Here is a 13437-nt window from a genome sequence, read left to right on the forward strand (position 1 = left end):
GTGCACACAAGTTGTATTTTGGTAGCAAGAAATGTCTTGCCAACATGAATGTGTTCATTATGTGTGAAGAGATTGTAATGCTGAATTACTTTCCCAATAATGATAGCAGAATTTTAATATCTTTTTATCTGTTTTATGCAACTTTGAAATTGTGTTATGGGCTGTTTGGAATGTTATTGTAACACAATTTTGTACCTTTATCTGTAGGCTAGAACAATCGGAAGTGAATCCTGGGGAAACAGGTGGAAGTAGCATGGATCCAAAGAGGAAAGCTATGGCTCTTTCTGCAATCCTTGGTAATGAGCAAGCCTTAATTTATAATTTTTTTCATTGTACAGTGTATATGTTCACATGCCAGCAGCCTGGGCAACCTTTATTTCTTTGCAAGATAGGTTTTTGGACCAATTGATTTGCTCTTATGGGTACATTGTGAACTGAGCTTTCAGAAACATCACTTCTATTTTATTCATATTGCAAAATATGTTCATTGGTTCACATGTGGGATTTTGCTCACTATGTTGTGTGTGCGATGTTGCAGATGCAGGAGATGTGCAGTTCGCTCTCTCATGGGTGCAATTCGTAGTTGTTAATAAATTTTAATGTACAGTTCTATAGAAATGAACCAAGTGGAGGAAGTTTCACCTAAATGGGAACTCTGCATTTAAATGCATTCACTAGTTATGTGTGTTGATGTGCTGAAGGAAAAATTTTGGGCTGTGAGGACTTAAGTGTGTGGGCTATACAAAATAGTTTCCCCAATTTCGTGCACTGTCTTTTGTTGTCATTGCACAAGTGACTGGTTGTACATCAGCTACTAGCACTTGCAGATAACTTGATTTTGAAGGATGTTGCTTGCATGTGACGAGCATGCATCTTTTTTTGTGTGTATGAAGTGCAGACAGTCAGTGAAACTTTGACTATTTGACTATTAACTAATGACCTCCTGTAGATTATCTACTGACTGCCAGATAAGACCCAATTTTTATCCCTTGAAATTCAGAAAAATGTAGAACTCGAAAATGAAATATCTATGCACAATCGAAATGCAGTGAATTTGAACTCAAGGGGGAGTTGGTACTTAAACCGAAAATACAAAAAAGTGAATAAAAAAGATAAACAAAATCTGTTCATCAGGTTGTACCGAAAACGTAGATACAACTTGATGTGCTTATTTCAAATATGAGGTAAATTTTTGTTTCCCATTTGCTTTCAATTTAACTAATCTTGTTAGAAAGAGGCGGGTCTACCCTTACTGGAATATTGCCATTGGGCTGTAACAGAATGCCATGAACTAGCCCTTTTCTGTGTCCTTGATAAATCTACTTCGTAGTTGAAAAAAAATTCATCCTGGTTTAGGAATTCCACTTGTGACTGCTGCTTTCTGAAGCATTGGTTTTACCATCAACACAAAAGACTAGCAGGGCAGGAGGCGTGCCGCATACTCCTCCAGGGCGGAGGCACACTACAAAAACAGCATGGCATGGGCTATGCGCTGGCCGGTGCAATAGTGGATGCCACGACGGCATCACTAGTTTTTGTGGAACCATGTGCATTATGCCCGTTTCAGCTATTTTGAATGACCATCTATGTCTCCGCTATGGCAACAACGGCCACTCAAGCGTTCCTGTCGACGCCGCCTGAGTCGGCAAGAACGCTGTACCATGTGCTGCTGCCATGCAGTGTTGCGAAGAGTCGGTGGTTACTATGCTGTTACCAGGAGATCATGGTTTGGCGGCGCTTCATTTACGCATTGCCGATTGCTGATAACAGCTCGCTGTGACATTTTACCTTTTGAACAATGCTTCTTTTTTCACCCAAAGTGACGTCGATAGTGTGATTTTACAGCTCTTGCGTGGCTGATGCGCAGTCATAATGCCGAGGCCATGATGTCCAAGACCTTTGCAGAATTGCGGCATGCCGCAGTAGTTGCCGCAGTTTACGCTTCCAGCCAACTAGAACGCTTCTCTCTCATATGCAGAATACAGTCATGTCCCGCTGGTAGTAAAATATATCACAAACTCTCTAATAAGAAATGCCGGCTGCGCTTGCAGTTTTGAAGTGACAGGAGATCGAAACCAGGCACCGTTTTGAAAGCGCTACATGATGCCACATTTCATTCTTTAGGTGGATGTTTCTAGAGGAAGTTTGCTGCTAGGTTCGGGAATGCACTGGGAACAAAAATGACACTGAAAATCTTGTTTTCAGTCCAAAGCGCTGCCAAATTGTAACTGCTTACACCAGCTTCAGTGCGGTTAATTTTTAAGCGTTTTTAAGGGCGAGTCTATATATGATGAACTACTGATGTAACGACCACTTTTCGCGGAACTATCGAGTTTGTTATAAAAAGGTCGAACTGTAGTTTAACTGTTGCAAAATTTCCTGCGACTTGGCACCGAAAGTGTCCCCACCAAGTGTTTCTGGGTTTGTGCTAAACTCGCTATCGGTGCCAAGAGTGCTGTCAGCCATTTATCGAGAGAGATTTGGCGTCGTGATGAGCTGAGTCTCATGAAAGTGGAACTATCTCCAAAAGTTATTGTCCTAGAATCAAGTTTTCTTTCATGATGTCGAGCTCAAAGACTGCACAACCATTTCATTTGGGGGCAGCACCAGGCTACTACAATGTCCACAGAGCGCTTCCGACTGGCCTTGTGTTTAAAGAGGGCTTCCCACTGGTCCCGCCATTCGTGAATCGCCATCTCGTTGATATCGAGTTGCAAAACTGAGGCGGAGTTTTCCAGCTCCTTGACCATCAAAATTGCTAGTCTCTTGAAGCAGGTGTCACACCGAACGCGCTTTGTCACTGCGTTCCAAATGAACGGAGTTGTAGCGCAAAAGGCCGCAGGGTACTGCAGCACTGTAACTGTAACACCATTCACAAGCACAGCAAAAATGGCACTGATTCAAAAAAAAAAAAAAAAGTTTTGACTTCGGTCAACTTGTCTATGGATAGGATTGAGACACAAAGGTACAGGTTGCCAACGTAATGCTGAAAACCGTGGAATTTAGAATAATTGCTTTAACATAGCTAATGCGAGGGTCGAGTTCAAGCAATGAAATTCATGAAAAAAACTCTCGTTACAATCGAGTAAATATGGTTGTCTGCGAAGTCCATGTCACTCAACACTTTATATACAGTCCTCAGACTTGTCAAAAACAATGTGTGAGTGTCTGGCAGGCAATACCATCCACACCTTTCACTGGCACTCTGGTGTTATCAGCGAAATTACGTGCCATGCACTCTTTTGCCGGGGGTGTGTTCGATTATGTACTGAGCGCATAATTCCGCTGATAACACGAGTGTGCCAGTAGAAGGCACAAATTGTATCTCCAGCCACGTGCTTTCGTGTTGTTCTTAACAGATGTGAGGTCTGTACCTGAACAGGATTGGGATCATTCTCCTCAGGTCCACTAGTCTCCGGTATTTGCCACGCGACATGGTGGCACGCGCGGTCCCAGTAAAAGGAATCTAGCTAGCAGTGTAGGTCTGGTTGCCACAACAGAAACTTCCTATAACACACGCAGCGGGGCACTAACAAAACAAAGACTATAAAAAATGGTGCAGCTTATCTTGCTTGCTTGATCTATGCATCTGGTGAGCTGCCCGACGTACCACATTGGCCACATGCTTCACTGTCTCGATGCAGCCAACCATTTGCAAAAATAATTGTAACATGGCAGTCATGACAAGATTCCAGCTCCTTTAATCATTTTCAGTACATGGAGTCCACAAAACCATAGTCTTTGAGATCTGAGGGAGCTGTCACTGAGGTGTGGATCGATGACAATGCTGATAAGTACGTTGCGTCAGCTGATGCTTAGCTGGAAAAATGACCGCCAGTTTGAGCCAGGAGCTGGACATGGTGGTGTTTAGTTAGAATTATTTGTGGCGGGCCCAAATAGTGTGCGAATTAACACTCTTTCTAATATAGGGAGTTCTCTGGAGCTTGGCTGGACTTGGCTAGTTTGTTTGAAATATTCAAAATTTGCATTAACGAAAGGCGATTTAACAAACTTTTAATGTAATTGTATGTCAGGGGCTAAAAAAAAAAAATATTGGTGTTTTTCAACAAGACCTCAAACATCGTGCACCTGGTCTTATTCATCTTTTATTAAAGCTTTTTGCATTATAGCTGGAGAACCCCGTGTAAACTTTATTATGTTTATGCAACAGCAGGAAAGTTGGTGTATTGAACTGTTACCACGCAGGCGCTGCACAGAGCAAGAAGGGTTTTGCTAAAGAGTCGTCAGACGTCCCTTCTCGTCCAGTAAGTAAAACAATTACTTCATTCAAACCCGCATCTAGCTATGTTGTACTCTGTGTAGGGATTGAATAGTTCAAGAGTGCTGATAGTTTTTATGCTGGAAAAAGATTTCAGTTTGATCTGTAAACAACCCATGTCATTTTGTTGATGTTATTCTATATGTATCTTCAATTTACACTCGACTGCTCTGTATTTCCTGAAAAAAATATATAATTTCATTAGTGTTGACTGCTGAAACACTTTTGCTTAAAAAATGTTTCCTTAATCATGTAAGCATTTTTAAAACTTTGCATTTGAAGGCAAAACTATTTGTCCTAGAAAAACTGGTACATAACTGTTTTGTGCCTATAAACAGTGAATCTTTTATTTCTTTAATTACGGCACATATAAATACCCATGAAATATTTTTATTTTTTATCCAAGTTCACAAAATGCATCAAGAATATGCATGATCAACTAAAATAAAAAATGTATAGCAGGAAATTTTTCAGTAATAGGGGGAAAACACCGTGCAGAAAAGGGGGGGGGGGTCACCCCAAGCCACCTATGGCTTCGTTTAGAATTTGTACTGGTAGCTCTTGTCATATGTGAACCACCGGTGTACATTTTGTTTGCTTTACATCACGTCCGTGACACCACTGCAGCCAGAGATCTTGCATCAGTCTGTCTCCTCTGACTGCTTTTAAAAGAAAGAATATTTCTCTTCCAGAAGAATTATATAGAATGTTTGAATTTTCGAAAAAGATATTCTTCTTGAGCACAATCAAAGCATTTCTTGGTTTTTCAGTTCATATAGATAGTTGATTTTATAATTGTATGCAAAGCAAAAATGAAACTTCCGATATGAAGTAATAAATAGACTTGCTAAAAACTGCTCTTCATTCATGCGAAGTTGTAAATTGCATACTGAAGCAGTCAGTCAAGGTCATAGGCATGTGTCTCACTTATTACACTTTCATTAACAAATAGCTCAGCATTGTTTCATGAGCAAACAATGTTAACCACGAAAGTTTAGAAAAGAAATATGACAGGGTGCCACGCTACTGTGCGTCAAAGCTGGGCGATTGATGGATTAACTTTCCAAATAATTAATGTTTTAATCACAATTTTTTTTGTTGCAAGTAATTGGCAGAGGTCACATGAGCAAAATTGGGGAAGTGTCGGTGGGACATTCCAACTTGTTCAGCAGCAAGCAAAGGAATCACAGACAGTGTTTCGTCGCCTGCCTGTGTGTCTCTTAGGGGTCATGACAAAACCAACCTATGCCTACTTTCGTCCGTGTTTGATGTGATTGTTACATGCGAAGTGGTCAATCATTTGACACTGAAGGCAATTTCTGTTCAAACAAGTAGCACAGTTTAGGTTTGCGTGTAAAACTTATTGGTTTTGATTTTTTTAGCTCATGTATGTAAAAACACAAATCCAATTTTATTGATTCCATTAAAGGTTCTCATTAACCATGGTAAAATTCCATACGCCTAGCCCTAATGTAGATCCCTCTTCAGGTGACTTCACTGGATATAACGGCAGTGGAAAAGACAAATTGTGATAGGTTCATGTTATGTTTGACTAGGCCATAGCTTCTCCATGCTACTTTCACCTGAACTGCGTGTTAGTGCATTCCACATCCTTTAGCATTTTATTACTTCTTCACGGTTCCTGCTTTTTCATTGTGGAATCACAAAATGACGCACACAAAACCTGTTTTCAAGTGCTTACAGCTGTGATGACAATCAAGTTTAACCTTCATGTACACATGCGGGTCGACTTAGCAAGCAGAAGATACATAAAACCACCGCTGGAATAAAGCAAGGGGACTGCTCAAATGATCTCGGAAAGACTGGGATGGAAGTGCTGCGCCAATTGCACCATCTTGCGCCAAACCATTGAGCTGCGCCAACCTGTGCCAAAACACTAATTTCGAATGAATTTGCGAAATTTAGCAGGATGTGCTTGTTAAATGGCAACCACACAGCCATAGACATGCCTTGGCTAGCAGCCGTGCAATCCAAGCCTAAGGAATCTGTGTCGGCGTCTGCGTCATGGGAGTGTAAGTGTGTTTGGTAACTAGGCTACAAGAAAATGAAAATACTTTTGTGCTGTACAATGCATTACAAATGTGTTACGTGTTTGCGCATATGCAGGTTAACTAAAATTATTTAAATTACCGTATTTATTTGCATAATGGTTGCACTTTTCTGTCCAAAAAAATTGACACAAATTCAGGGGTGCGATCATTACGCAGGTTAAGTTTTCCGTGAAAAGGAAAAATTTTTTTCATCCCGCATTTGCTGCAGGATGACAAGAGGTCAACAAACAGGCGGCTGCCATGTAGGCGGCTGCCGCTGTAACAGTGCAGGACACCAAAACAGAAATGGCGGCCGGTGGAGCAAGCCAAACGCGCTGAACGTGATTTTTTTTCTTCTTGTGGGTACATTACGTACATTGAAAGTTTTTTCCATGTCAGTAATGAATAATATCGTTAATATTGGCAAGTTTGCGGCAATAACGTAGCCATGTTCACTTTGAGGGTACAGAAACAGAGATGGCCGCGCTTAGCTGCCAGGGACATAGAAACACATGGCGGGCATACTGCGAAAACTGCGGCATTTGTCTTCACTATTATCCTAATACGGCACGTTTCTGCTATGGGCGGTTGTTGTTTACACGTCTTTATTCACATTTTTTTTTTGCCCTTAAAGGGCTGCGGTGAATTGGCTTGGGAAGTGGCGGGAGTGAGAAGGTAAGGGAAACAATGGGGGACTTAATTATCTACATCATGGGGTCTGGTGCTTTCACTGGTACGCTTAAGATGAAGAAGCCTGCTCCCAGTGGCTGGAGCCTCAGGATCATTCAGGAATTCGTACAGGGACCATATTCACACTATCAATCAGGGGATAGAGAAATGTGCGGAATATAACCAATCCTTATATATAGCTTTCATTGATTATAAGAAAGTGTTTGATTCAGTCAAAACCTCAGCAGTCATGGAGGCATTACGGAATCGGGGTGTAGACGAGCCGTGTGTAAAAATACTGAAAGATATCTATAGCGACTCCACTGCCACCGTAGTCCTCCATAAAGAAAGCAACGAAATCCCAATAAAGAAAGGCATCAGGCAGGGAGATACGATCTCTCCAATGCTATTCACAGCGTGTTTACAAGAGGTATTCAGAGACCTGGATTGGGAAGAATTGGCGATAAGAGTTAATGGAGAATACCTTAATAACTTATGATTCGCTGATGATATTGCCTTGCTTAGTAACTCGGGACCAACTGCAATGCATGCTCACTGACCTAGAGAGGCAAAGCTGCTAAAGGGTGGGTCTAAAAATTAATCTGCAGAAAACTAAAGCAGTGTTTAACAGTCTTGGAAGAGAACAGCAGTTTACGATAGGTAGCGAGGCACTGGAAGTGGTAAGGGAATACATCTACTTAGGACAGGTAGTGACCGTGGATCCGGATCATGAGACTGAAATAACCAGAAGAATAAGAATGGGCTGGGGTGTGTTTGGCAGGCATTCTCAGATAATGAACAGCAGGTTGCCATTATCCCTCAAGAGAAAAGTGTATAACAGCTGTGTCTTACCAGTACTCACGTACGGGGCAGAAACCTGGAGGATTACGAAAAGGGTTCTACTTATACTGAGGACGACGCAACGAGCTATGGAAAGAATAGTGATGATTGTAAAGTTAAAGGATAAGAAAAGAGCAGATTGGGTGAGGGAACAAACGCGAGTTAATGACATCTTAGTTGAAATCAAGAAAAAGAAATTGGCATGGGTAGGACATGTAATGAGGAGGGAAGATAACCGATGGTCATTGAGGGTTACGGACTGAATTCCAAGGGAAGGGAAGCATAGCAGGGGGCGGCAGAAAATTAAATGGGTGGATGAGATTAAGAAGTTTGCAGGGACAACGTGGCCACAATTAGTACATGACCTGGGTAGTTGGAGAAGTATGGGAGAGGCCTTTGCCCTGCAGTGGGCGTAACCAGGCTGATGATGATGATCATGATGATGATGACGACATCCCTCCCAGCCATCAACTTTCCAGAACAGAATTCCAGAGCTTTATCGCAGAATTCCTTGAACCTTGCATTGTAGTAGGCGATTTAAATGCACATAACACTCTCTATGGACAGTCACATTGTGATACGAGAGGGCGCTCATTAGAAAATTTCCTTTTATCCACAAGTGCATGCTTACTAAACAAGAAAGAACCCACATTCTACAGTCTAACAAACAAAACGTTCTCATCTATAGATTTAAGCATCACATCAAGTACACTCGTGCCATACCTGGAGTGGAATGTGATCAAAAATCCATATGGGAGTGACCATTACCCAATTGTCTTAAAGTTAACAAAAGGTGATACGTGTTCTCCACATCTGCCCCATTGGAAGGTTGACACTGCTGACTGGAAACGATACAGAGAGCTGACGCACTTGACCTGGGATGACATGTGTACTCTCTCAATCAGCAATGCAGTATCATATTTGACGGCATTAATAAGTGATGCTGCATCAATATGTATCCCTGAAATGAATGAATCACCCTCTAAATGACATATTCCTTGGTGGAATGAGGAGTGCAAAAAAGTTCGCAAAAATCGAAATAGGGCTTGGAGTCTCCTTCACGACTCTTTAGCTACCGAGAACTTGATCAGCTTCAAGAAAATAAAGTTGGAAGGTGGAAGAATGGTGTGCCGTGCCAAAAGGGAAAGCTGGCAAAAATACATCTCTAGTATAAATTCATGTACAGACAAAAGAAAAGCCTGGAACAGAGTAAATAAAATAAAAGGCTGTGAAGGTCATCCTCTACTATTGGTAAATACACACGAAGACACACTTATTGACCAAGCTGATTCTCTAGGGGCACATTTTGAGAAGATTTCTAGTTTATCCCACTACTCAGATACATTTCTGAGATACCGGCAACAAGCAGAGCGACTGCCTCTGTGTCGGAAAGGAAATACCGTATTTATAGGATTGTAAGTCGACCTATTTTTTTATTTATTTGAAAATCTAAGTTGACTTACAAACAAAACCAAAGCATGGCATCGCTAAAAAAGTGATACTAATAACATCAGGGCAGCTACAATGTAGTTAAAATTTTATGTTTGCTCTATGGCCCTAACTGTAGCTTTCCGCTATTCTGTGTGTTTGCTTTTTGGAAGGGTTTTTTCAACATTTGCGAGTTTTACAGTGCACACAACACTCGGGGGGGGGTGCCGATAGTTGATGGAAGTATTGCTGTTCCATTCTCGGCAGCGCCCTCAGAACGGCAGCGCTTGCGAGGCGTATCGATAGTTCATGGAAGAGCAGACACCGCTCACGTTTCTCTTTCCCTGTAGCTCTTAGTTTGACGAGTTCGACTTGACTGCTGGCTACATGCTACTTTCATGCTTCCTCAGTCATCACATGTGTCCCAGGCCCACTAAACATTCGGCACTCCTTCAGTTTAAGAGGGCTTCCATTCTCTACATCAAAGAAACAAATCACTGCGCAGCGGACCGCAAGTTCGATGTTTCTGAACGGGTGGTGTGAGACTGGCAACTGCAGCGAAGCAAAATTTTCACCTGTGACGGCAAGTGAAGAATTTCCCCCGGGCCGAAGTGTGGACGTTTTCCAGAGCTGTAGGCCAAGTTTGCGGCGAACGTTGCTGAAATGCATAATCAGTCCATGTCAGTGAAGTGTGACATGGTCATGAAACAAGCCCGGATCTTCGCCTTTTGAGGACCTGCTCCGCCGGGAGTATAATGAGTGGCTGGCGGCAGAAGACCGTGAAATTACGTCAACCGGACCTGTCAAAAAGAGCCTCCCTGATGGCTGTGTGCTGTTGGGTGCATTTGGCGTGGGCTGCTGTTCCACAAGATGTTGTGGTGTGGTCGTTTGCCAGATGTCGAATTTCTCTAGATGATGACGCGCTTTGGGATCGGATGGCAGCACTAGTGAGGATGGGCACAACTAAAGGCGAGTAGTCCAGTGACCATGCCAGCTACCAATAAATTTTCATTATCGAATGCGCCCTCGGGTATGCTCTTCTTTTTTTTTTTTTTCCCCTGTCACACGCGATATGGGAGGGTCGACTTACAATCGTGTAAATTTGGTAGTAATCAACCTTACAACCGTCCATTTAACATGGTGGAGTTTCAGGCTGCGCTAAATGGCTGTAGCAAGTCCGCTTCAGGAAGTGACAGAATACTGTATGAAATGATCAAACTCCTACACCTTGAAACTTACAAAATACTAGTGTCACTTTTCAACTCCGTGTTCTCTGCCGGCTGTATTCCGTCCACCTGGAAGGAAGCAATAATAATTCCAATACTAAAAGACTGGAAGCACCCAAGTTCTGTCAACAGCTACAGGCCTATAGCCTTGACAAGTTGCCTATGTAAACTGTTTGACAAAATGGTTAACCGGCTTCGCCTTCATTTTCTTGAAAGTAACTAAACTATTAGACCCCCTACAGTGTGGTTTCAGGGACAGTACGTTCACAACTGATCACCTTTTCCGCATCGAGACGAATATTCACGATGCTTTTGTGCATAAGCAGTTCTTTTTGTCAGTATTTATTGATACGGAGAAGGCATAGGACACTACGTGGTGTTTCCGAATTCTCCGTGACCTGGCTGAAATGGGAGTCTGAGACAATTTGCTGAATGTCATCCAAAGTTCTGTCTAACAGCACATTCAAATTGCCAAAGTGGGCTGATGAGAATGGGTTTAAATTAAACCCATAAAAAAGCATGTGTGTTCTCTTCTCGAACAAGAGAGGTATATTACCTGATCACACTATTTATCTCAGTTGACAACAGCTCCCTGTGAGCCATGAACAAATTTTTGGGCCTCATTTTAGAGTCTTAATTAACATTTATCCCCCATTTGAAATGTCTGAAGGCGAACTGCATGAAGACAATGAATCTTCTGAAGCCTTTGTCCTGTACATCCTGGGGAAGTGACAGAAGGTGCCTCTTGAGCTTGTACAAAAGTCTGATAAGGTCACGCCTTGACTAAGATGCCATAGTGTATGGCTCTTCTACGCCTAGTGCCTTGAAGATGTTAGATTCGATTCACCACTGGGTATCCATCTTGCTACAGGTGCTTTCAGGACTAGTCCTGTAGAAAGCCTGTACGTTGAATCCAACAAATGGTCTCTACAAAGGACATATTTAACTTTCTCTTACATCATGAGAGTTAAATCAGATATTCAGAATTCATGTCATCTTACAGTTCGCGACTTGCCCACTGCGAGGCTGTTCTGTAACTGCCCAGCCATCTGGCCTCCTCTGTCCCTCCAGTTGGAAGCACTCTCAGGAAAAACACGGGTCCCTCTTTTAAAGAATGTCCTAATGGCTCCTACTCGGCTTCCACTGCCTTGGGAGTGGCAAATTATCCAATGTGACATCTCTTTCTTATAAATATCGAAACGAGCACCTTAGGCTCACATAAAATTGCTTTTTTTTTTATTTAAAGAGAAGTATTCCTGTGATGAATTTTACACAGATGCTTCAAAGTCTCCTGCTGGTGTTGCTTATGCAGCTCTCAGACCCTCATTTTCAACATCTAGGGCACTAAACCCACACACCAGTATATTTACAGCGGAAGCATACACTATGCTCTCGGCTATTAAACACATAAGGCTCGTAAATGTCGCTAACGCTGTTGTCTTCGCAGACGAGAGCCCTAATTAGTTTACGAAAACAAGAATTCCGTATTGAATGAGCTGCATAGCTCATTGTGCTCCGCATATATGTGCAACCAAGCGACTTTCTTATGCTGGGTACCTGGTGTTGCATACTCCAGGGTAGCATATCGTACTGCTGCCGTGTTGTAGCAACGCCTGCCTATCGAAGCTCGACCGACGTTACTATTGGGAGGCGTGGCGTTGTCGGTGGGCTGCAGGCATCCGGTAGACCATGGCGACCGGGCAAGGACGATACGATTTCTAGTGTGAAACTTGCACGGTTTATTGAAAGATGATGGGAGGAGAATGAAGTCATCAAAAGTACATTTCGGAGCCCCTTAAATAAGCTCTCTACAGTCGTGGGAGGGATCTTGCTTCCGTCGATGTCACGTGACCAGCACAGAAAGCAAGCCCCTCCTCCTCTGCTTATACCGAGCCTGCTGCAAGGAGAAGGGCGTCCCGCCTCCTGGAATTGTAAATGCTTGTCCGTCTTTTTTGCGCGTTTCTGGTTCGTGGAAGTTCTCCTGTAGAGTTTGACCGTTTGAGGAAAGGGTCCCTCTAAAGTTGCACACACACACACAAAAGAGGCCTGTAAACACTGTGAGGCTTCCGCCAGACACTCAAAATGGTCACGGCGAATTAGGAAGTCACGCTTCATTCCAATGAGGCATGGTGGGTGAAGGTTGGGTGAGAGAAAGTCCTTTCTGCACGAGGTGCGGGACGCCAACTGTGGCAGGAGAAGTCACGCCTCATTTCGACGAAGGAGGTCTGGTGAAATTCCTTTCTGCACATGGTGCCAGACGCCAACCGTAACACTGGCCATAAAGGTATAAAAGGCAACGTAGCTGCTGACGAAAGTGTTAAGTCAGTGAGCTTTAACGACCCAGATGGTAATGTCCCCATCCCTGCCACAGACCTAAGTCTTTTCTACATCGTAAACTAAAGAGCCATTCATTGGGAAGGAGAGTGGGATACACAAACATTGAATAAGCTACACATGATAAAAGCAGAACTAGGGAACTGGATAAGTGAGAAAACAGCACGGTACAAGGAAGTACTTGTTTGCCAATTAAAGATAGGACATACTTACCGTACTCACTCTTACCTCTTGATTGGGGGGGGGGATCCTCCAACTTCTGGCAAGTGCAGCAATAATCTCATAGTCTTCCATGTTCTTGTCCAATGCCCTGCAGTAGAAGCAGAGAGGAAAAAGTATTTTCCTTCTACATATCGCGAAAATATTATCGCATATACCCTGCTGAAATATACACGCTGAATGGGGATCCAGGCGTTCGTACTTCACGAAACCTAACCATTGATGCGCGATGCCCGAGACGAACCTCGTTCTCTTCTTCTTCAGTCCCCTTGCTGTGCCACACCATGTGACACTACCCCCTCTTCAAAAAATAATAATAAAAGAATTAAAACATACATAGGCTTGACGTTAGAGCGCCGAGATGGCCTAGGACGAACACATTGGCTGTAGT

At 42.9% G+C, this 13437-nt stretch overlaps 1 protein-coding gene across 1 annotated transcript in view; it reads left to right on the top strand.

Moving 5' to 3' along the window:
- LOC142587966 (uncharacterized) overlaps positions 1 to 13437 on the top strand; it is a 136703-nt gene that overhangs the window by 52422 nt on the left and 70844 nt on the right. Inside the window, exons 4-5 of the mRNA XM_075699402.1 lie at positions 208 to 296; positions 4207 to 4265. Of these exons, the coding sequence (XP_075555517.1) occupies positions 208 to 296; positions 4207 to 4265 (148 nt within the window). The remainder of the gene's footprint in view (positions 1 to 207; positions 297 to 4206; positions 4266 to 13437) is intronic.

The sequence above is a fragment of the Dermacentor variabilis genome, chromosome 1, assembly GCF_050947875.1.
Source record: "Dermacentor variabilis isolate Ectoservices chromosome 1, ASM5094787v1, whole genome shotgun sequence".
In the NCBI taxonomy this organism is placed as follows: Eukaryota; Metazoa; Arthropoda; class Arachnida; order Ixodida; family Ixodidae; genus Dermacentor; species Dermacentor variabilis.